This window comes from Mustelus asterias, chromosome 2 (assembly GCF_964213995.1).
Source record: "Mustelus asterias chromosome 2, sMusAst1.hap1.1, whole genome shotgun sequence".
Classification (NCBI taxonomy): domain Eukaryota; kingdom Metazoa; phylum Chordata; class Chondrichthyes; order Carcharhiniformes; family Triakidae; genus Mustelus; species Mustelus asterias.
This window is the reverse complement of record NC_135802.1, coordinates 131561333-131587226: the sequence shown is the minus strand read 5'-3', so window position 1 is coordinate 131587226 and position 25894 is coordinate 131561333. Positions and strand designations below refer to the sequence as shown.

The following is a 25894-nucleotide window of genomic DNA, read 5'->3' as shown; positions in this document are numbered from 1 at the left end:
AAGTAGCAGAAAGGATAACTGGCTACAAGGAAGAAAGCAAAGACAACAGGTAGAGATAGTTATTCAGAATAACAGAAGGTGGGAAATGGGGTCCTACAAGTATCAGTGCTGGGACCACCGTTGTTCACTTTCATTTGACTATTCAGACTTTGGAATCAAAAATAAATTTCCAAATTTGTGGATGATGTCAAATTATGGGCATGGACAATCCTGAGAAGAGCAGCAATAAATGACAAGAAGATATTCAAAACTTTCAGAATGGGCAGAGAATAGCAAATTAATTTCAACTCAGATAAGTATGAGATATAAGAACATAAGAACATAAGAAGTAGGAGCAGGAGTAGGCCATCTAGCCCCTCGAGCCTGCCCCGCCATTCAATAAGATCATGGCTGATCTGAAGTGGATCAGTACCACTTACCCGCCTGATCCCCATAACCCTTAATTCCCTTACCGATCAGGAATCCATCCATCCGCGCTTTAAACATATTTAGCGAGGTAGCTTCCACCACCTCAGTGGGCAGAGAATTCCAGAGATTCACCACCCTCTGGGAGAAGAAGTTCCTCCTCAACTCTGTCTTAAACCGACCCCCCTTTATTTTGAGGCTGTGTCCTCTAGTTTTAACTTCCTTACTAAGTGGAAAGAATCTCTCCGCCTCCACCCTATCCAGCCCCCGCATTATCTTATAAGTCTCCATAAGATCCCCCCTCATCCTTCTAAACTCCAACGAGTACAAACCCAATCTCCTCAGCCTCTCCTCATAATCCAAACCCCTCATCTCCGGTATCAACCTGGTGAACCTTCTCTGCACTCCCTCCAATATTACAGATTGGTTTGAAAAATAGGGTGATCGCATATTATTTGAAAAGGACGGTAGAGGAGAAAGGTGACCTGGGAGACTAATAGTGTGTCAAGGCTTATCTTTCAGAAAGTTGTTCATTGGCCTAGAGTGAGAAAAAAATTAAAATTTCTCTCCCCTTCCCCCCTACTGCTACCCCATGTGACTTGGCTAAAGGGACTGAATAGCTGATGTATATCCCAAAGTGCCTGCTAATGTGCCCTATTGAAACAGATGTTTTATGTGAGAATTCTGCTTTATGAAGTTGATTTTTATTCAGTTGAACACTGGTATTGAGCACGCTCTGTTAAGAACCATTTCCAATTTAACAGTATCTGATCTTTGCGTTCCCAGTCAGTTGACCTCTGTGATTCTGACATTTGACAATCCTGTAGCAAACTGAATTTCAGCAGCTGTTACCAAGGACAATGATTTTTAGCAGCTCTCCAAACGATTTCACATAAATTTGCTGAATAGCTGTGATTAACACACTCTAGACAAATTCCTGACTCACCCAAACTGAATGACTGCATCAAAGCAAAACACTGCACATGCTGGAAACCTGAAATACAAAAAAGAAAATGTTGCAAAAACCCAGCAGGTCTGGCAGCATCTGTGGAGAGAGGAGCCCCCCATTAGGCCCCTTGGCAGTGCCTTGGTGCCCCCTGGGCATTTCCACTTTGCCCCTTGGGTAGTGCCAGGGGGCCAGGCTGGCATTGCTAAACTGGCAATGTCCGGGGACACCCTCTTACCCCTCCTGACCTCCTGGGAGGACTCCATGGACCCCTTCCCTCCAGTGGGGTTGGGCTGCCTGTTAATGGCGAGCTGTTGTAAACCCCACTGGAGTGAAACACTCCTGGCGGGGATTGGCGAGGAGAGGGGGGGGGGGGGGGCGGGGGGGAGAGACTCTAGTGGCCTGGAGACTTCAATCCTGGGCCCGCTACTGAAATGTAAATTCTAATTTGAATAATTTATACAATTCCGTGCTGATTTCTGGCGTGGAGCGGACGGCGCCTGAAATCTGGCTTCCGGAGACGTGCGGAAGCCATGGCTCCCAGCGGGTAAGCCCGCTACATGGCCTCCGCTCGAGTCTCCCAGCCCAGGAGTGGGAGAATTGCCCCCACAGAGTCAGAGCAAGTGCAGCACTGACAAAGGGTCATCTTGACTCGAAACGTTGGCTCTATTCTCTCTCCACAGATGCTGTCAGACCTGCTGAGTTTCTCCAGTGGTTTTTGTTTTTGAGTCAGAGCAATTGATTACCTCCTGGATTTGAAGCCTGCCATCAGCAGTGACGTCATACGCTGACATAAATCGCTCTTTCATTTTCTGCACCTTTCCAGCACTCAGGTCGTCCTGTGAAAGCCAAGTGGGATAAACACATGGGTGTTAGAATTCAACCGATACCTGTAAACATAATCATGCATCGATTTGCCAACTGGTTGCTAATTGATGAAGGTTTTGTACATATCGTTGCAATTGCTATCACCCTTTGGGAGATGCACTTCAGTGCCAGTGTACCGAGTGTGTCTAATTCTTTCGAAAACCAGACAACTATTTACCACAACACATCAACATCAACCTCCTTCACCCTGATACATTGTGACATATTCCAAAGTAAACAATTTGAACCCTCACGCCTAACTGAATTTCCTGTGATTTTTGCCACGGATGAGGTCACAGTTTCACTGTTTTGCTGTCATGAATTCTCTCTGGTGATTCTGTGTGTCGGCCTGTGCAGAAACCTGATCCAAATTTTCGATTTAAAGTACCTCGGGTCAGTCTACTGCCCTTCCACTATCACTGAAATGACTGAAAGACTGTCTGTAGTTCCCTGCTGAGTCCGTGTCTGGCTACTGGTTCAACTGGTTTTTCAACTTCAGTCTGTCCTGGCCACAGATCAAACACGCACCCACATATGATCATAGAATCCCTACAGTGCAGAAGGAGCCCACTGACCTCCACCACCAACAATCACACCCAGGCCCTATCCCCATAACCTCACGTATTTACCCTGCTAATCCCCCTGACACTAAGGAGCAATTTACCAAAGAACATAGAACAAAGAAAAATACAGCACAGAAACAGTCTCTTCAGCCCTCCAAGCCTGTGCCGATCATGATGCCCTAACTAGCTAAAAAAAACTTTCTGCACTTACTCGGTCCATATCCCTCTATTCCTTCCCTATTCGTGTACCAATCCAGATGCCTCTTAAATGTTGTTAATGTGCCTGCTTCCACCACCTCCTCTGGCAGCGCATTCCAGGCACCCACTACTCTCTGGGTGAAAAACCTCTCCCGCACATCTCCCTTAAACTTTCCCCCTCTCACCTTGAACCTGTGCCCCCTAGTAATTGATACTTCCATCCTGGGAAAAAGCCTCTGACTATCCACCCTGTCTACGCCTCTCGTAATTTTGTCAACCTCTATCAGGTCTCCCCTCAGCCTCGTCTTTCCAGTGAAAACAATCCTTGTTTATTCAACCTCTCCTCATAGTTAACATCCTGAGAACCAGGCAACATCCTGGTGAACCTTCTTTACACTCTCTCCAAAGCTTCCACGTCCTTCCGATAGTGTGGTGACCAGAATTGCATGCAATACTCCAAATGCGGCCTAACCAAGATTTTATGTAGCTGCAACTTGATTTCCCAACTCTTGTACTCAATGCCCTGGCTGATGAAGGCAAGCGTGCCATATGCTTTCTTAATCACCTTGGCCACCTGTGTTGCCACTTTAAGGGAACTGTAGACCTGCATGCCCAGATCCCTCTGTGTGGTAATGTTCCTAAGGGTTCTGCCATTTACACTATAATTCACACCTCCAAAATGCATCACCTCGCATTTGTCCGGATTAAACTCCATCTGCCATTTCTGTGCCCAAGTCTCAAATCTATATATATCCTGTTGTATCCTCTGACAATCCCCAGCACTGCCAGCAACTCCACTAATCTTCATGTCATCCGCAAACTTATTAATTAGGTCACCCACATTTTTCTCCAGATCATTTATATATACTACAAACAACAGAGGTCCCAGCACTGAACCCTGCGGAACACCATTAGCTACAGATCTCCACTCTGAAAAACACCTTTCCACTGCTACTCTCTGCCTTCTATAACCAAGATGTGGAGATGCCGGCGTTGGACTGGGGTAAACACAGTAATGTGGACTTTAACCTGGTGTTGTGAGACTTCTTACTGTTCTATAACCAAGCCAGTTGTGTGTCCATCTAGCCAGTCCACCCTGAATCCCATGTGATTTTAGTTTTTGTACCAGTCTGCCATGTGGGACCTTGTCAAACATCTTACTAAAGTCCATATAAACTACATCTACAGCCCTTCCCTCATCAATTATCTTTGTCACTTCTTCAAAAAATTCAATCAAGTTGGTGAGACATGACTTCCCTGTACAAACCACGTTGCCTGCCACTAACTAGTCCATTTTCTTCCAAATGCGCATATATCCTGTCCCTCAGTATCTTCTCCAAAAGCCTCCCCACCACTGATGTCAGGCTCACCGGCCTATAATTTGCTGGATTATCCCCGCTTCCTTTCTTAAACAAGGGAACAACATTGGCTATTCTCCAGTCCTCTGGAACCTCGCCAGTGGTTAAAGAGGATGTGAAGATATCTGTTAAGGCCCCAGCTATTTCTCCCCTTGCCTCTCACAGTAACCTGGGATGGATCCCATCCGGCCCCAGGGACTTGTCTATCTTAATGCAATTTAGGACACCCAACACTTCTCCTTCAATATATTGACATTCTCTCGAGCGTTCACACACCTATCCCTGACCTCAACATCCATCATGTCCTCCTCCTTGGTGAATACCGAATACCATAGCCAATTTGCCTAAGGTGCCCATCTTTGGACTGTGGGAGGAAACGGAGCACCCAGAAGAAACCCACGCAGACACGGGGAGAATATGCAAACTCCACACAGCCACCCGAGGCTGGAATTGAACCTGGGTCCCTGACACTGTGAGGCAGCAGTGCTAACCACTGTGCCACCCTGTGCTGTGAGCCATTAGTACAGACTGTGCTAACGGCTCACAGCAGAACAAGAATGCAATGACCACCGCATGTTTAGAAAAAAAATCAGGCACAGGCATCTTCCACTTGTCAATAAGAGGTTTATGAGCTGGAATGTCAGGATCCATGTGGACAACCCAAACAGCAACAGACCGCCATCACAGCCCGAGAAACTCAGGCACCTCAACATTGCTGCCCTAAGCGAATTATAATGAGCAGAAAACCGACTTAAGGAACAGGGCTGCAAGTACACTTTTTTCTGGAAGGACCTTTCATTGCCTCCACAGGATAGGCTCTGCCATCAAAAATGAGCTTGTCTGGCACTTCAATGACTTCCCCTGTGGAATAGATGAATGCTTCGTGACTACCCAGCTCACCCTAACAAAGAATCAGCAGCCACTATCATCAGCACACATACTCTTACATTTGAGACAACAGACCAGGCCAAGGAGGGATTCTACACTAACCTTGAGCAATCTCTGTTCGGAATCCCAGCAGGTGACAAACAAATCTCTGGAAGAGTGTTATAGGCAATGATGGAGTAGGGAGAAGCAAACCTCAATGTCCTCCTGACAAAATACCTGGAAAATGACTTTGTCACAATCAACACCCTGTTCCACCAACGAGATAAGTGCAAGGCCACAGGGCAACACTTACATTCTAAACACTGGCACTTGCTTGACTATGTCACTGTTTGAGCAAGGGGCCACAGAATTGTCCACATCACCTGTCCCATCTCAGGCATCTAGACCTGCTAAACCAATCACCATCTTGTCCAAATATCATCTCCCATCAGCTTGGCCCCAAACAGCTTTAAGTACCTTATTCAGTGCATCACTTGCCTTTAAAGTCACCCCTCATAGCACAATTTTCCTAAAGGCACTCTCTCTGTCACACCTCTCCATAATCGTCAATAACAAACTAGTAAACATAGAACTTGTAGTTGTGTGTGAGTATTTTACTTTTGTAACAGAAGTTACAGCCATTGTCACCTCTGGAATAAAACAACAGATTGCTTTCTGTGGCCACCTTTTTTTTATTCATTCATAAGACATGGGTGTCGCTGGCTGGCCAGCATTTATTGCCCATCCCTAGTTGCCCTTGAAAAATTGAAATTTAGATTATTCTCACAAATGGAAAATGATTTTCATTCCTGTTTTTTTTTACAAATGACACTGCTTTCAGTAACATTTAAACTTAACAGTCTATGTGCCTATGCTTTTGGTACCAATCCAAGTGCCTGTCCTTTTTGTGGGGATGGGAGTGAGGTGAGGGATGGGGACTTGGTGCTGAAGATAAAGTGAATGGTGCCGAGTGGAAGATATACTTTTCTAACTCTTTGTTGGACCAGGAGTACAGATAGCATTCATGTTGTAAACTTATAAATATGCAACTGATACACTGGACATTGTAATATGTATATAACTGTGCATTTACAAAACAATGTAGTCTCCTACTATAATTTTGTGTTTTCTTCTTCACTGACCCACATTGGATGTCCCAGTTGTGGAAAGATCAGGTGGTTATACAGGCAAAGTTGCCAGAAGCAACAGAACGTTATCAACAAGCAGCAACATTTCAACAGAAAAGCAGATAAAGTCAAAGTAGATTGACAAAAGATAACAACATTTTACTGTCTCTTTAAAGCTGTAACTCTGATTAGAAGACAAGGGTTAAGACAACTGTGAACGGTGACATAAAAGCAAAATACAGTGGATGCTGGAATCTGAAACAAAAACAGAAAAACAGCAGATCTGGCAGCCTCTGTGGAGAGAGAATAGAGCTAATGTTTCGAATCTGGATGTCCCTTTGGTCAGACTCGGAACGTTGCCTCTATTCTCTCTCCACAGATGCTCTCAGACCTGCTGAGATTTTCTAGAATTTTCTGTTTTTGTGAACGGTGACAGCTTCTCTTCTGGTTTACAACAATGGAGCCCTTCACATGGCAACCTAAGCAAATACAAGAGTGCAGAGCTTACCCAATGGTTCAGCTTAAAAAATCACTGCGCTGTGAGGCATTGTAATGAGGAAGAGGCCAACTTCTGTGCTGTTAGCTAATTGGGGTCAATACAAGCATTACAGTTGGCCTCAATATTCCTGAGCTAGGGTGGAAGTACAAATCGTTCCATTTCTCCTTGGTTGCTGTCTCCTGCTGGCAAGTGTAGCTGTAGCTGTCAGGGATAAGAGAGTGGGCTGTTTGCTATGAGATTTCCCATATTCCAGGTGGGACTAAATATATCCTGATGCGGCACTCTTCTGTTATTTATTAACTGAAGATGCTCACTTCAAACATAATATAGGTCTCATCACTCACCAAAGAACTCATTTCAAAAATGGAGACAATATTCTGGCTGTCTTATTTGATACCAAAGGTTGAACAAATAAATAATATTTGATGTTTTGAAAAGAAAGTGATCATAAAGTTGTCTCAGATTGTTGTGAAAAGCAAGAAGTCTCACAACACCAGATTAAAGTCCAACACGAACTTTCGGAGCGCTCCTTCATCAGGTGAGTCAGGACTTTAATCAGGTGTTGTGAGACTTCTTACTGTGCTCACCCCAGTCCAACGCCAGCATCTCCACATCATGTTGTGAAAAGGTTTACTCATGTTCTTTAAGGAGGAAAATTGTGCCTGCCAATCTCATGCAGCCTCTGGAGTGGTCATGTTGAATCTGGCAGTTAGTTTACACCCAAATCTATAAAGGTTATGGTGACCTACTGGGATCAATCATGCATTGTTAGTACAGAGAGATTTATCCACTGCCCTGTGTGACTTGGAACTTAAATAATGCTGTCATAATCTCAGTTAAGAAACAGATTTTATTTTAATTCTACCAGAATTAGAACCAAATCAGTTACTTTAATTCTACAGAATATAAAGCACTTCTTCAAATTCTTGTGACTAAAATACATAGCTACTAAAGTTCTCATGGCACTTAATGGGTTATATGGAGAGATGCAGATTCTGGATTTACACTCCTGGTACAAAGTTATGCCATCTGGGAATGCAGGTTATTCGCTGCAGGGATGGAGTAGTGGTATTGTCATTGAACTAGTAATCCAGAGATTCAACGTAATGCTTTGGTTCACTAGTGTCCTTGAGGGAAGGAAAACTGCCACCCTTACACGGTGTGGCCTACATGTGACTCCAGATCCACAGCAACGTGGTTGACTTTTAAGTGTCCTCAGTGACACTGAACTAAGTGCCACTCATTTCCAGGCACTAATGCTGGTCCAGTGACACCCACACCTCCATGAATGAATAATAAATAAAAGTGAATGGTCCAACTTTGTTCTATGTGCTTGTAATTACACACTAATCTATATGTATATATACACACATACATAGAACATATAGGCATACATACATAATTATGCCAATGTCATTTGTTTAAAACAAAACGGTGAAATTGGTGCACTTAAGCTGATTAAAAAGCTGGTGGATAGGACACAGATTGATAGTATTTTAAAAATATATAATAATTAAGTTATAAAGCAAGCGCAACCAAATGAAATATAATTATATTTTAACTGATGGTTCTCAGAGAACTTAATATGGTCCAGGTTGAAGATAAATGACAGCTAATGTAACAGCAAAATTTCATTTAGCAATACTGCATACAAGTGCAGTAGTAGATTTCAAGATAATTCAATTGGAATTTGAAGCCACATTATATCTTATTCTTAATGTTTTTTGTATTGAGTTAAACATCAGTTTCTCCTAAAAGCACAGTCTCTTTCTGTGGTCTGGTCCACATTTGCCAAGAGGTCTAGTGCTTTGAGTGTGCCAGCTGGGAATTTGCTTTTCAATTAAAGGGCAGATGCTATAAATTTGTCTTCTTTGCACCAAGTTGCACGTAATGGGTGTCAGTATTGGAAATTCAGGTGCCATGATGAGGTTGGGTCCAAATTCCCAACAAAGCACTTCAGGTTGTGTGAAACCTGAAGCCATGAGCATTAACTTGGACATCTGCTCACACATTTTATAAATCAACAGTGATAGGGTCACAACATGTGTGATCAAACACCAATCCCAAACTCTGACTTCCCTGAAAACATGGCAAGGATTAGAATTGGTCTGAAATGAACGGTTTTTGGCATGAATTATGACAAGCGCTTCAAATCTATTCCAAACTTTCAAGAAATTGCAGACTTCCCTGCAGAGAACGTACAGGAAACAGATGGCAGATAGTCAGGATTCATTTTGCTTGTGACTCAAGTCTTGTAAGAGGAAGCTGTACCTCTCACTCTGTAAACCATCACAAGCACAGTATGTTATCCTTTCTAGTGTAATCATGTGAGAAAGTCTAGCATCTCCAATGGGATGCCATACTTGGAAAGTGCAGAATACAGAATTGGAGCTGCGCTGCTCTTGTTGTATCTCTGACTTATGCTCCCTTTGGGGCTGGCTCCCAGCTAGGCATGTGAGATCAGCGCAGTTACCTCATTGCTCCTTTTGTCATGTTTTTTCTTGAATGTATACCTTGTTAGACTGAAGCTATTGTGAAATTAGCATGGCAGCTTTCATTTATTTCATCATTGTTTTCATTTAACAGGTCTGCAATAATACTGTATGACCAGTAAAACAAGGAACATTAATTAACTAATGGAAAATCTACGCAGGTCTGGCAGCATCAGTGGAGAGAGAAACAGAGTTAATGTTTAGAGTCCATATGACTCTTCTTTAGAGCATTAATGCTGTTTCTCTCTCCACAGATGCTGCCAGGCCTGCAGAGTTTTTCCAGCATTTTCTGTTTTTATTTCAGATTTCCAGCATCCTCAGTATTTTGCTTTATAAACTAAACAATGTCCATTGTCAGATTTTGACGAATCATATTAACAGCAGTTAGTCATTAAGTACCTTAAAAAGAAAGAGCTTACATTTAAGACTATTAGACATAAGAGCAAGTAGGACATTCGGCCCATCAAGTCTGCTCCGCCATTCAATGAGATCATGAGTGATCTGATATGATAATCCTCAACTCCACTTTCCTGCCTTATCCCCATAACCCTTGATTCCCTTATTGATTAAAAATCTATCTGTCTCAGCATTGAACCTACTTAATGACCCAGCCTCTACGGCCCTCTGCGGTAACGATTCCACAGATCCACTATCCTCTGAGAAGAAATTCCTCCTCGTCTCTGAGTTAAATGGATGACCCCTTACTCTGGTCCTATATTCTCCCACAAGGGTAAACAACCTCTCAGCATTTACCCTGTCAAGTTCCCTGAGAATCATATTTGTCTCAATTTGTACTGTATATTTTCAGGTTGTCTCTTTCAGAAACAATTATTTTTGAAAGATAGTCAGCATACTCACATAGGCAAATGTAGCTGCCAATTTGAACACAAAGTCCCACAAATAGTGAGTGAGAGCAATGACCAATGATTTATTTTTGGTATCATGAACTGAGGGATAAAAGGACACAGGAGTATTCTCTGTACTTTCAATACTGCTATTATAATCACCTGTGATGGTGACCAATGATGTTTCAATAACAAATAGTCACTTTATTTTGATTTTTGCATCAAACAAAGGAGGCGGCAGTGGCATAGTGGTATTGTCACTGGACTAGTAATCCAGAGAACCAGGGTAACCTGGGTTCGAATCCCACCATGGCAGATGGTGAAATTTGAATTTAATAAAAAATCTGGAACTAAAAGTCTAATCATGACCATGAATCCATTGTTGATTGTAGTAAAAACCCATCTGGGTTCACTAATGTCCGTTAGGGAAGGAAATCTATCATCCTTACCCGGTCTGGCCTACATGTGACTCCAGATCCACAGCAATGTGGTTGACTCTTACATGCCCTCAGGAATGGGCAATAAATGCTGACCCAGGCACAGTGACACCCATATCCCATGAACAAAGAAAAAAATCTAATCTGAAACTTTAAGAGAGTCTTTTGAATGGGACATTAAACAGAGGTCCTCCCTGTCTGTGGTTCCCCCCCCACCCCATGATGAACTAGTCCGACAGCAACTCACCATTCAGACACATGAACACCCAAAGAAATGGCCACTTGGGCAAGGTACTTATCAGCTATGGTCGTCAGCAGAATCCTGCAGCTTCCGTTATACACAAGAGTGAAGAAGGGGAAATAAAATCCACTTTAAATCTTAATGAAAACATGACGGTCAACTTTGAGGTTGCAGTTGCACAAGATAACATTATTTAATTTTGCCTGAAGCAGTCTGGTTAATCATGTGGAAGAAAACGCGGATCTATTGACACAAGGCAGATTTGACAATAGCAGAGTACTTCAATTATAAAGCATCTGGCATGCGTCCTTTTTAATTTTGAACTATCTGCCAAACAGAAGCCAGACACTGAACGGGAACTTAGCTTATAAACAGTATTTTCAATTGGTGGATGTATACAAACATTTATGCTCTCATTGATATGTCATGGCTTGTATACATTTGCTTTACCACAAGTTTACTAGTAATAGTTACTTTCAGCTTGTATTTTTGTTCGATGAACTGAAGTCAAAATGTAAGCTTTGCCACTATCTTGTGGGATTTCATGAAGGCAAGGATGGTATTATAATGAAAGGATAGTAATAGTTGGCTGAAATTCTGCTCTTCGTTTTCTCTGTGAAGGCATTAACTCATTAAAAAAAACTGTTAAATAAACCCACTAAGGGAGAGAAAGAGTTTTAAGAACCATTAAATTCGAGGTAGTAACGCATCTTGAGTTAACGTTATCTCACTCTGCCACCTGGATTTGACTCTAGCTGTAACCAGTACGACCAGAGGGAAGGAACTAACAGCTGGTCCCATCGAGCCTGCCCCACACTTACAATAGGTGGAGCATATTGACTAAATATTTCCTATGGAACCACTTCCCCTGAACTCTTCCCCCTTCTCCTTCACTGCCTTTCTCTTTTCAGAGACAAAAGAAAGGACCAATAAGGGAAAAAAGATTCGAGAAAATTCCTCTCTGACCTGAAGATCTAAACCATCCAAAGAGAAGTAACAGAATAATTCTTGGATTTCCTTACTCATTAATGGTGGCTCTTCCCAGTAGAATAAATTGGAAGGAATGTATATTAATTGATCAATGAAGGCCTTGTTCTGCATGTTAGACATTGACACAAGATTAAATCAACGTGGACGGTCTCAGTTCACTGTTAAAACAGTTATTGGTCTATCGCATAAAAACGGACGTAAGTTAATATAAAGTATCACTCAGAAATGCCACAGTGAAGTTGGGGTTTAACACACATCTGACCAGACTGAACATTACTCTGCATTTGCTCCATTTGACCTGAGTAATACTGACACTTTTGACCAGATGCATCAAATTTAGGGTGTTTTATCCACCAACATCAAATATTAAGGATACAGACAATGCCCATCATTTTCCATTTGTTAAAGTTAACCAATGAAACTCTCCCTGGTACTGCAAACTCAATAGCATTACTCCTGGCTGTTGATGGCAACTAAAACCTGTTCCAAACCTGAAATTAACCAGTGCAAAACTCCCTTCACCGTAATTAACATGCATTTTCACAAAAACTGTCCCGAATGAGTGATCCATCCTAAGGAGCTAAAGAGCTTCTCATGCTATTCACTCAGCCTCTTGCTTTATCACCCATTTACACTCTCCAAACTTCATCAGATCATACGGAATATAAGCAGAGGTATGTCAATCCTCCTGGCAAGCCTTAGCCACCACTCAATGAGATCATGGTTGATCTAATCACGACCTTAATTCCAATTTCCTGCCTGCCCCTCAAACCCTTACCTTACTTGTTGATCAAAAATTATAAGTAAAAGGTAGAGAACATTTCTTCATTGTCTTTCTTTATTTTTCTTTTCCCCCATTCTTTCCCCCTATTTTATCCCCCTTTTCTTACTTTTTCTCCACTTGCTTCCCCTTTTCTCAGTTTTACCTCTCTCCCACCCATCTTTCCCCTCCCCCCACCTCTTCATCTGTCACAGTTGACCCTCCGATTTCAGCTTCTCTGTCGGTTGGACTTTCACATCTCCTATTCTCTCTATGGGCTGCCATTTGCAGCCTTTCCCCTTGTTTTTGTGGCTATGGATAATCTTTCATTCCCTCACCCTACAGTGTAAACATCTCTCACTTTCTATCCTTTTTAGCTTTGACAAAGGGTTGTCAGGACTCGAAGTGTCAGCTCTTTTCTCTCCTTACAGATGCTGCCAGACCTGCTGAGATTTTCCAACATTTTCTCTTTTGGTTTCAGATTCCAACATCCACAGTAATTTGCCTTTGAAATCCTCCCAGCATTTACCCTGTCAAAGCTTCTCAGGGTCTTGTGTGTTTCAGTGAGATCACCCCTCATTCTTCTAAATTCCAATGACTACAGGCCCACCCTGTACAATCTTTCCTCATCAGAGAGCCCCTTCATCCCAGAAAGCAGTTTAGTGAATGTCCTTTGAACTGTTTCCAATGTAAGTATATCCCTCCTGTACTCCAGATGCAGTCTCACTAACACCATGTACAGCTGTGGCAAGACTTTCCTGCTTTTATGTTCTATCCCCTTTGCAGTAAAGGCCAGCATTCCATTTGCCATCCTAATTTCTTGCTGTACCTACATGCTAACTTTTTCTGACTCATGTACAAGAACACCCAGATCCCTCTGTACTGTAACACTCTGCAGTCGCTTATCACAATACTCTGATTTCTATCCTTCCTGCCAAAGTGGACAACCTCACATTTTCCTACATTATACTCCATATGCCATTTTTCCCAGTCACATAAACTATCTATATCCCTTTGCAGACTGTTTGTAGCCTCCTCACAACTTGGCCCCTTGGCATTGGCATCTTGGCAGACAAAATGCACCGTATCATCCAAATATTAGCTATATTTTTGCTTCAATAAATTCTGATGCAACTGCATCAGTGAAGTACACAGACTTCAAAATGCACTCTTAAGTTAACAAGTTTTGCTTTTAATTGATAAATCAATAAAAATATTTTCTCCCCCACATAAAATATTTCAAGTGTTCTTAATAATCACTAACATTTAACAAATTGTCTAATTTAGTTGCTTCACCTGGTTATTCTCATGTTGTCATTATGATATAAAGGCACAAATCATTCATAAGGGATTGGTTAAACATGTCATTATTAAGCCTAGGCACATGGGAACATTGGTACAAAGGTAGATAGTTTAAAAATGGATCAACAGCAGATCTGTCTGTGTGCATGCTCCGCTTAAAAGCAAAAGTGAGATGAAAACTCGATCGCATGACACACTTCCTTCAAGTGATGTCATGCTGCAATCCCCAAAGGAGGTTCAGCCTGATCTGGTAACCTTTTAGTTTTCTCCACGGATAATGGCTGATCTGTTCTGTGTTTCCACCGATGAATGTTTTGAATTTCCAACAACTGCAGTTTGGTTTTTTTTGGTAACATATTTTACTGCTCCCATATATCCCAGATATTGAGATTTTTTGCAGAAGACACAAAGTCAAAATTGCATACATTTAAAAATGTCAAGGAAAACTCACTATAAAGAGCTAACCAACTGAGGAAAATAATTGTGACAACGATTTAAACAATTATGATTTGAAATCTAGAATGAACTGGCTACACAGAAGAGAAAAGATGAGAGATTTTATATACATGGAAATGATTGAATTTCTGGGCCTTTAAAAGAGAGTGAATGTCATGAAAACATTGTGCAATCCTGTCTGATAATTATTTTCTGTCTCTGCAAATACATTCAAAGTTGAACAAAGCATTGTTATTCTCTGGCATGACTGACTTTGTCACTACGATGGTTTTAATGAAAGTAGTTTTCATCTATTTATCCATGCATCTGGCAATCAGCTGCTGAGGGAAACTAAATTTGTTGTCATGGAAATGCACCTGCTTAGGTTATCGAACAACCTAAAGTACTTACTTCAGCACCGAGCTTCTTCATGAGGTGACGGAAAAAGTCATCCAGTTCCTTGCCTTCAATGTAGCCGTTATCTAGGGAGAGTTCAACAAACAGTGTAATGACTCTAATAAAATCATTTGTGGAAGTACTGAATAAGATCAGTAAAAACAGCCATTTTCTGGAACTCCTGCCTGAAGAACATTTGTTACAGAATCAATAATACAGTACAGTGAATAGGGCTGAACTTATTAGGAAACAACATTGGGAGCATCAAAATCTTGCATACTCAGGATTAAAACTGTACGAGTTTGAGGCATTTTATTGTTAGGTTGATTTCACTAAGTTGCCTTTATTAATCACGTATTAAAAGGTTTTTTAAGTTCAAACTTTCATTTGTCCTCTAGATAGATGTGCAATTCTTTGCAACACACAGAGAATGACTGGACAAGAGGGCTGACCAGATTGCTTTAAAAGGTGACAACAACCTACTTTAACAGACATTGGTCTCTCTAACTGCTGGAGCTACTTAAGAGTTGCAATTTTAAAATAATCGGCCTGCTTTGGCAGTGTAGTGATTCTGTTCAGTTGCTGCTGTTCCAAAAGGACAGAATGAAGAAATACTACTCTCAGTGAGTGCTCTCGAAGACCAGGTTCCATCATCTTGTATACTGTCCTGAATGGAGTGAGTAGTGCATACACTGAAAACAAAATGTTTTTATTGACTATAATAGTATAGCTTCCTGTCCTCTTGGTTAAAAAATATCTTTGCTTCATAAAAGGACAAACACAATTGAAATTACAGCACACTACCTAAACAGTGAAGTGATATCCAGCAGTATCTTACAGTTTATTTTAGAAGGCTTTTTTTTGGGGTGAATTTTAGTTGGGTGAACTCCACACCAAAATACTGCAAATGCCAAAAAAATGAAATTAAGGACAGAAAATGCTGGGAATACTCAGTAGGTCTGGCAGCATTTGTAAGGTCCTTGGCTCCATGGTGCTGACACATTTGGTTCTAGAGTGAGAAGATTGCCCTGATCTGCACCAATGATAGCACAATTCATTCTGAAATGCAGACATTTAACAGAAGGACAATTCCAATTGTGTTTGTCCTTTTATGAAGCAAAGGTATTTTTAAACCAAGAATACAGAAGCAAACTGGAATGATTCCTGACCTACAGCTCGTAACTCCCCCATGGGGGAGAAAATACTGATATTGTTGCCCATGAATCTCAGAATGTACCCGTTCTTCATTGGAGACCTCAAAAGGTCAACTTTCTACAAGTGGCAAAACTGAAGATTTCACCAGACTTAGTTCCATTATCTACATTTTTAAAAATAAAATGAAAGTACCAAACAGTTTCTGATAGGGCTGATATCCAAAAATAACCAACTACATCCCCTAATCCTGTTCAGATAATAACCGATATAAGACCAATTTGATGGTTCAAGAGATGGGATCACTAGGGGAGTTGGGTCAGTGTGAAAAGCATCAAGCTGCAACACTGGAATAAATTGGTAGAGTTTGCCCGTGGAAAACAAAAAAAGGAAGCAGATCCCAGTCTTAATGAACTAACTTGGCTGGAGCAGGGTACAACCTGGGCGAGTCAAACATGTAAAACTGTGTCAAAAAGCGTGTACTCTCAACAACCTGCTTTATGCAAATCTTGTAAAATTCATTTGTTTTTTCCTTTCAGAAATATTAAAGAACTTAATTTGATCGCAAAAAGTTTCCAAAAACATAATGGGGAAATTAATTTATATTTTACGACCAGATTAAGAATAATAATTTGAGTTTTTTTATGCAATGGCCCCACGTAACATTAAAATGACTTTAGCATCGAATGTGATAAAGTAACATTGAATTACCATCAGCGTCAAACCGCTGCCAGATCTGAAGGAACCCGATTGCGTCCAGGTTGTCGAAGCCCAGGCTGTCCATGGTGCTGGGGAGTCGAAAGGAAAAGTTTCCCCTGGCTGGTCAGGCTTTTCTGGTGGTTCTGCTGCAGCTCGCAGGAGGAGTCCGGGGTTTCGCGGTGCTCAGCCGTCTTTCTTCACACCCAAGCAAGAAGGCAAGTCCACTCAACAAGCACAGAGCTCACTCACTAGTGGTCTCTCCTCCGAACCAAACAGCCAAGTGTCAACCAGCCGCCCCCCCCCCCCCCCCCCCGAGGCAGTCCGGAGATCTGCCCCTCAGTTTAGCTGACAAGCTCCGGCTCCACCCATCTAAGCTTCCTATTGATCAGCGTCCAGTGTGCCCTCACTTGTTAAGATCATACACAAGTCTGCATTGAAAGGCTGTTTGGAATAATAACAGGATCCAGGACAGATAAAGTGATATTCTTGCCGAGGTCTTTTATAATTTTAATTTAAAATAAATAACAGGAACAGTGAAATGTTGTCTAACTGACCCAGAACAAAGGCCATATTGGGAGTGGGGGGCAATATTCTAAAGGGTTTTAAACAGCTATGCTTTGTGAAATTAATGAAGTGCTTGTTCTATTATTTTTCTACTGCAGAAGAATCATTTTCTCAGCTGTAGAAATCACTGGTGTAACTAACAGTCTTGGTTCATGCCCTGACGCGCATGGTCGCTTCCCTGCTAACTAGAATTGTGACCCTCAGCCAGCTCTCTCTAATTCCAAGCTAGGCTAACAACTGAGAAAACAAGTCACCGAACTGAATCATTTTATCATGTATCTGACACATTGGACAGAATGGAGGTGGGGCATTTAATCAAGCGAGACGGCAATGTGTAGGGATCTTCCTGTGTGATTAAGTCTGGGTCCCGAAAGCTCTTGGGTGGCCTTCCTATTGGATGCTGATCGATATCCTTAAATGGGCAACTATTGGCCACTTCATAGAATAGAATCCCTACAGTACAGAAGAAGGTCATTCGGCCCATCGAGTCTGCACCAACCACAATCCCATCCAGGCCCTATTCCCATAACCCCGCATATTTACCCTGCTAATCCCCCCGACACTAGGGTCAATTTACCATGGCCAAACAATCTAACCCGCACATATTTGGACTGTGGGAGGAAACCAGAGCACCCAGAGAAACCCACACAGACACGGGGAGAACATGCAAACTCCAGACAGTGACCCGAGACCAGAATTGAACCCGGGTCCCTGGCACTGTGAGGCATCAATGCTAACCACTGTGCCACCCTAAGGGCCACTTAAGGGCCTCATCCTGCCGTGGTTGGTATTCAATCAGTGGTGAGGGAGTGGCTACTTGGGAAGCCCAAAAACAAAGACTGACAGGTTTGCTTGTGGGCTTCCAGGGGGATCCCTCACTCAAAAGGAGTCAGTGCATGATCGAGGGACCCAGCATCAGACAAGGTGGCTCACTGAGATCCCCACCTTTCTTTATGAGCACTATTCCCCATGTGCCACCCCTCCTCCCAACCCCTACCACACCACACCTCTGGCTAGGGACACCTATTCTGTCCTCACCCATGGCCTGAGTCTGTTGTTGATCCTGGGCCTCAGGCCACTGCAATGCTGCCAGCAGCCACTGACCCTGGTGGCGCTGAAACACAATGAAGAGCCTCGGGTGATGGAAATTCCACTCTCAAGGATGTAAATCCTGGGGAAGATCGTGATCTCATTGAATGGTGGAGTTGACTCGATGGACCGAATGGCCTACTTCTGCTCCTACATCTTATGGTCTTATGCTTGCTAATGAAGTGCCTCATGGGAGTTCTCCACTGCACTGAGTTCCTGCGGGTTCTCCAGTCAGCAGGCACGACCCAATGGCTAACAGCATTTGCTATCTGTAGAGGGGCAGCTTTGCAGGTGTGTGGGAAATTTTGAAAGTTGCAAATGCCTCTGAGCAAACTTACTGGAGGTAGAGTCATCCTAGTTCCAGCTACCCATCTGGCAGCAGTGGGTAGCCAATCATTGGCATTTAGCGCCCACTTGAACTGATTAGTGATGCCACTCTGTCCCACCCCACTCTCCACCCACCCCCCCCCCCCCAAACCCGTCCACACTGATGGCCTATCAGTTGTGACTGCACTTATTTTAACCAAGCCTTCAGAGGGTGACTCCATCTTGACGCACTCAGGGTCTCCCACCTAGATCGGCAGTGCCTGCCCTTTCCCATGGGGCTGCGGCCACCCAGAGCCTTAGAATCATAGAAACCCTACAGTGCAGAAGGAGGCCATTCGGCCCATCGAGTCTGCACCGACCACAATCCCACCCAGGCCCTACCCCCACATATTTACCCGCGAATCCCTCTAATCTACACATCTCAGGACTCTAAGGGGCAATTTTTAACCTGGCCAATCAACCTAACCCGCACATCTTTGGACTGTGGGAGGAAACCAGAGCACCCGGAGGAAACCCACGCAGACACGAGGAGAATGTGCAAACTCCACACAGACAGTGACCCAAGCCGGGAATCGAACCCAGGTCCCTGGAGCTGTGAATCAGCGGTGCTAACCACTGTGCTACCGTGCCGCCCCCCCTTGGTTGCTGCGGTTAGCCCTTCCAGCTGCAAAGTCCACTGATGCCTCGAATTGGATGGTCTGTTAATTGGCCATCTCCAGAAAGATTGTCCAATGGGTCTTAGATACCATCAGTTTCTGGACCCACATATAGTCCCGATATCCAACAATCTGCAAAGATTCTGCCTGTTGGGTGGAATTCTCCCAGGCAAAAGGAGATAGATTTAGGTTCAAGCGAGGAGTTAAATCCCCTAATAGTGACACTGGCTCAGGATTCTGACATTATCCAGCCTTCTCTGAGTTTCCCAAGGACCAGTTGCTCCAATTAAGATACTGAAGAAGCCAATTAAGTGCTTCTTCTACCCGGCATGCTGACTTCCCCAGCCAGTGCGTAGGGTCCACATTGTTTCTACAGGTCGGAGATGATGAATGCACAGCAGGGGCCGACCCGAACGTAACTGTATGAAGTAAAGCTTGTGGTTAGCTACAGTGTAGGGTTAGTACCGACAGCAGTAGTTCTTTCAACCTGAACTCACTACTTTCTTTGAGAATAGTAACTTTATCACGTGACTTTCAAATGCTTTGCAGTCCACTGAACTGGATCTCAACCCCTCAACTGTGAGATGTCCCTGCAGCATTGGAGCTGCTTAAGCTGCAGTAGCTCAGACCTCTGAGGAGCGCCAGCTCAGCAGTCACAGCACGAGAGACAGCAACTGGAAAGTGCCTTCTCCACAATTATAATCAGCTCCATAAAACAAGAGAGATGGACACAGGGCCGCATCTCGAAGGAAGTGGTACCCTTGGCACAGATTCAGGTGTAGGCCAAGGGTCAGCTTCCTTGATATGTTTGAGCAACAGTGTCTCTGATAGCTAAGCTTCTCAGGCAGGTAACAGGCATCCAGAACCTTCGGGCTGGAGACCTCTTCCCAAGAGGAGCATGTGCCAGGTACAGCCAGTGACTGTCAAGGTGACCCTCAATTTCTTCACATCTGCTGATGGCATCTGCAGGATTTCACAATCTGTGGCTCAAATCTGCATCGTTCAAGTTACCAATGCCTTGCTTGTTGAGGCCACTCAGCCTTGTTTCAGTTGCAGGATTTCCAATGATCCAGTGGATGATTGATCTCACTGATATAACAATCATATTTATGCATTGTAAGGATTTCAACTCCCTTAAGGTGCAGCAGGTCTATAATCACCATAGAACATAATGCATGTCTGTGCTGGATATCCAGGGAGCTGTTATGATTCATTCATGCTTCAACTGTCAGAAACAGGTTACTTGTTCCCCAGCTCCGACATGAGGGTGCGCATAGCAGACATCCTCAGGGGTCTGGAGTCAGTGAGGACCCTGCCAATGATTGCTCCACCTGCACTTGTGCAGGGCAGACTCTGTCATTGGGGCAGGAGGCAGCGGGCAGAGCTCTGACTGATGGGGGAGGCGGTGGGCCGAGAAGTGTGGCACCTTGAAAAGAGTCCCCACAATGTATTCTTTTTTCATCTTCCCTCTCAGAAGAAGTCTATACTCTCTGGTAGAACATAAGAACATAAAGACTAGGAGCAGGAATAGGCCATCTGGCCCCTCGAGCCTGCTCCGCCATTCAATAAGATCATGGCTGATCTTTTTGTGGATTCAGCTTACCAGCCTGCTCACCATAACCCTTAATTCCTTTACTGTTCAAAAATGTATCTATCCTTGCCTTAAAAACATTCAATGAGATAGCCTCAACTGCTTCACTGGGCAGGGAATTCCATGGATTCAGAACCCTTTGTGTGAAGAAATTCTTCCTCAACTCAGTCCTAAATCTGCTTCCCTTTATTTTGAGGCTATGCCCCCTAGTTCTAGTTTCACCCACCAGTGGAAACAACTTCCCTAGCTCTATCTTATCTATTCCCTTCATAATCTTATATGTTTCTATAAGATCTCCCCTCATTCTTCTGAATTCCAATGAGTATAGCCCCAGTCTACTCAGTCTCTCCTCATAAGCCAACCCTCTCAACTCCGCAATCAACCTAGTGAATCTCCTCTGCACCCCCTCCAGTGCCAGTATATCCTTCTCAAGTAAGGAGACCAAAACTGTACACAGTACTCCAGGTGTGGCCTCACCAGCACCTTATACAGCTGCAACATAATCTCACTGTTTTTAAACTCCATCCCTCTAGCAATGAAGGGCAAAATTCCATTTACCTTCTTAATTACCTGCTGCACCAGCAAACCAACTCCTTGAGATTCCTGTACAAGGACACCCAGGTCCCTCTGCACAGCAGCATGCTGCAATTTTTTACCATTTAAATAATAGTCCATTTTACTGTTATTCCTACCAAAATGGATGACCTCAAATTTACCAACATTGTACTCCATCTGCCAGACCCTCGCCCACTCACTTAGATTATCTATATCCCTTTGCAGACTTTCAGCGTCCTCTGCACACTTTGCTCTTCCACCCATCTTAGTGTCATCTGCGAATTTTGACACACTGCACTTGGTCCCCAACTCCAAATCATCTATGTAAATCGTAAACAATTGCGGTCCCAACACTGATCACTGAGGCACACCACTAGACACTGATCACCCATATACCCCCACTCTTTGCTTTCTGTTAGTTATCCAATCCTCTATCCATGCTAATACATTACCCATAACACTGTGCACCTTGATCTTATGTAGCAGTCTTTGGTGCGGCACCTTGTCAAATGCCTTCTGGAAATCCAGATACACCACATCCACAGGTTCCCCATTGTCCAGCTTTTGGCTGCATTTGAAGTATGGTGTTCAGACACCAAGGCAATGCTTTTCTCAATCTTCTGGAAATTGGTAGCCAGAGTGTGTAGATCTTTGGTTTGGCCAGCATGCATGCAGCGGCCTGTCATGTCCATCAGGTTGGTGGAGTGCAAATGCATGGAGTGAGATTGATTCCTCCATATGCATGCTGCCTCTAGAAATGCTGACAGAACCTCTGATATTTTTTGCTGCTGCTCCCTACATCCCCTCTTTGTTGATGATCTCTGAAAGGACCAGCATCTGTGTAAAGCTGACTGGAGTTGGAGGTGTCCTATGCCCTCTGACTGTGACTTTCCACAGCTGTCTGTGTCTCCAGTACCTGCTCCTGTTCGTATGTGATGTTCTTCCTGTGTTGTACCATCCTATCTATCTGGTGGATCCACCCAGTTCTGTGTATCTGCACTGGTGCAGGGTGCACAGAAATCATTTGATGGTGCACCCATTGAATGCTGGGCCTCCTCAAAAGGATGCCTTGGGCTTCTCCCTCATCTCCTCTGTTGGCCCCTGTGAAGGACCCATGGGAGATCAAAGATAGCGGTTAGTGTGAACAGAAGTGAATTAGGGATCCAAGTTAGCATGGTCATGATGCTTCATGTTTCGGTCTCAATTCAACATGAGCTATTATTCAGTGCCTGGTGTAAAATCTAATGTTGTCAACAGCTCTCCAGACCACTCCCATCTCACCATCACTTTATGCCACCATGCCAATTTAAAAGCTTCCTCCTCCACCTCTGTCAGTGAGGCCATATCTGCAGATTCAACCCCCACTCCTGATTCCCTGTCGTTCCTTGGAGTTATGCATGTCCATCACCTTCAATGAGAGAAGGCAAAGATTGTGCGTGTGAGAAATGAAATGATTGCTGAGGATGAATGGTGAAACATGAAGAGAGTGATTGTGAGGAATGGGTGGGAGGGGGCAATGGAATGAGGCTGAGATGGAACTTTGAGGAGGAGGTTGGAGAGGAAGGAATATGTTGGAGAGCAAGATGTGTTGGTCAGAGGAATGCTGCAGAGAAGAATGAAAAGAAGATGAGAGATGGGGCACCGTGTCAGACCTCATTCTCTGTAATGTTTCCATCCTGCAGCAGTTTCCTCCTTCCCCCAGATATATTCAATGCTGCACTCATTGCTGCCATTGCAAGCTCCCTCAATATCCCTTTCAATAGAGATCCCTTCGTGAATGTTTAAACGTATTAGCCTGCCTTCCCTAATCAATCGGGCTACCCTCAGTTGGAATGATAGTGCTGTAATTCAGGGAAAGAACTTTGATAAAGCTCGCTAATTTGTCAAATGGGGTTCCTGATCCACAAAGGGTTCTGTTGTTACAGCAAGGATTAAGTCCGGAAAACTCCATCCATTTTATTATCTTGGCTATATCAGGTTGCACAAATCATAACTGCAGTTTGAACTTACTTTATGTAACGCTTGCATTGTTAATATATGGAACTATTAGAAACATAAAACTGAAATGCAACAATGTTACCAACCTTAAGACCAGGAAAAATAAATTCCTCTTTGTTTTAGCTCTACTGCTTGCTCATTACTTACATTAATACAATTCAATCTTTACTGTAGTATTGCGATGTGTGCATTAACATTCTAATTACTAAATGTACAGTGGGCAATTTGCCTACCGAATTCAGATGTCAAGCTGTCTCTAATCAAATTCATGTTGCACTTTTATTTGATTGGCTCAAATTTTATATCCATAAATTAGCAAATCCCATATCTCAGGCACAGTGCCAATCAGCAAGTAGCACTCAATAAAAATAGCAAACATGGGAACTTTTTTTCAAGTTCAATAATGAATAGTTAGCAACAATAATCAATAATAAATGGTGAACCAATTGAACTGCTCAAAATATTCTCCGACACAATCCTTTCAACAGCCTTCCATTTACCGTGAAGCGGGGATTTACAGCTGGAACATACTTGACAGAAAATCTAAAATCCAAAGAATCCCTCCATTGCAGAAGGAGGCCTTTCAGCCCATCGAGTCTGCACCAACTCTCTGACAGAGGTAAGCCCCCTGTCCTATTCCTATAATCCTGCGTATTTACCATGGCTAATCCTGCTAACCTACACATCTTGGGATACTAAGGGGCAATTTACCATGGCCAATCCACTTAAACTGCACATCTTTGGACTGGGAGAAAAGCAGAGCACCCAGAGGAAACCCATGCAGACATGGGGAGAACGTGCAAACTCCACACAGACAGTGACCACAGACAGAGGCTGGAATCGAACCTGGGTCCCTGATGCTGTGAGACAGCAGTGCTAACCACTGTGCCGTGGTTCATGTTACAAGAAAAATGAGCTCACCTTTGCAGCAACATTGTGGTATGTTTGGAAAGCCTGTAACAAGATTTTCCATTGGAGGCCTTCGTTTATTGAGGAGCCTCAGCCTGGAGTTTAAGACATTCCCAGTATTATTACTCTCACCAGCTGTTGGCTGCAGGTTTCAGCAAATACCTAGACTTACAAGTTGCAGTTTGGTTCTCGCTGACAGCAAGAGGGAGAAGCCATTCACATAGTGGGTTACTTGTTTATAAACCTTCCTGCATCCTGTACTTGTGTATCAATGAAGACTATATGTAAGCCAGCATAGATAGCACTGTTAGAGGCAATTAAAGTAAAATTGTGTGTAAAACAGCAGAAACACATCCAGGTTCTCCTCAATTCATAGCTGGTAATCAATACCTCTACCTCATTTGCCAACAGTAATTTTTGAAATGTATTCACTTATATCGGCATCACTGGCAAGGTGAACATTTATTGTCCATCACCAAACATCCTTGAGAAGGTGATAATGAGCCACCTTCTTGAACTGCAGCAGTCCATGTAGTGAAGCATCAGGTAGGAAGTTTCAACAATGATGAAGGAATGGAGATGTACACCATTCTGACTGAGAAATATGATATGGATAGGGACTTGCAGGTGGTGGCATTCCCAGGAGTCCACTGCCCTTGTCCTTCTAGATGAATGAGATCACTGATTTGGGAGGTATTGTTGAAGGGGCCTTGGTGAATTGTTGCAGTGCATTATGTAGATGATACAAAGTAAAGTAATGGGTAAACCAGTAATGGGGGAGTGAATGATGGATGGGGTCCTAATCAATTGGATTGCTTTGGTGTGGAAGCTGTTGAACTTTTGAATGTTGTTGGCGCTGCACTCACCCAGGCAAGTGGAGAGTATTCCATCAGACTCCTGACTTGTGCCTTCTAGATGGTGGACAGGCTTTTGGGATGGAGTTATTCACCCCAGACTCCCCAGCCTGTGACCTACTCTTGTAGCTACAATATTTATATGGTTGATCCAATTAAGTTTTGAGTCAATGGTAGACTCCAGGATATTGAGAGTGGGGGATTCAGCAATGGTAATGCCATTGAAAGCCAAGGGGAGATGGTTAATTTTACTTTATTGAAGATGAGCATTGCCTGGCACTCATGTGGCACAATTATTATTAGCTGCTCATCAGCCCAAACCTGAATGTTGTCCAGATCTTGCAACATGTGGGCATGGACTACTTCAATATCTTAGGAGCTGCAAATGGCGCAGAATATTCATAGAAATCATAGAAACCCTACAGTGCAGAAGGAGGCCATTCGGCCAATCGAGTCTGCACCGACCACAATCCCACCCAGGCCCTACCCCCACATATTTACCAGCTAATCCCTCTAACCTACGCATCCCAGGACTCTAAGGGGCAATTTTCCATTCCTGGCAACATCTTCATGAATTTCCTTTGCATTAGTATGAGCACCTCCTTCCTGTGACCAGAAATGAACACAATACCACAGCTGTGGTTTAAGCATTCTTTTATATGGTTTTAGCAACTTTTCACAGCTCTTATAGTCTCTTGGCCAACGAAAGGAAGTATCCTGTATGCATTCTTGTCCTGTTACCTTCAGGAGTCTGTGAACATGCATACCAAGG

General features: G+C 43.3%; 1 protein-coding gene across 1 annotated transcript in view; it reads right to left on the bottom strand.

Moving 5' to 3' along the window:
* Nucleotides 1–16926, bottom strand: part of scgn (secretagogin, EF-hand calcium binding protein) — a 47490-nt gene extending 30564 nt beyond the window's left edge. The window contains exons 1-3 of the mRNA XM_078228750.1: nt 16592–16926; nt 14744–14814; nt 2098–2190 (exon numbers count right to left, since the gene is read on the bottom strand). Coding sequence (XP_078084876.1) covers nt 2098–2190; nt 14744–14814; nt 16592–16664 — 237 coding nt within the window. The 5' untranslated portion in view covers nt 16665–16926. The remainder of the gene's footprint in view (nt 1–2097; nt 2191–14743; nt 14815–16591) is intronic.
* Nucleotides 16927–25894: the final 8968 nt, after the last annotated feature.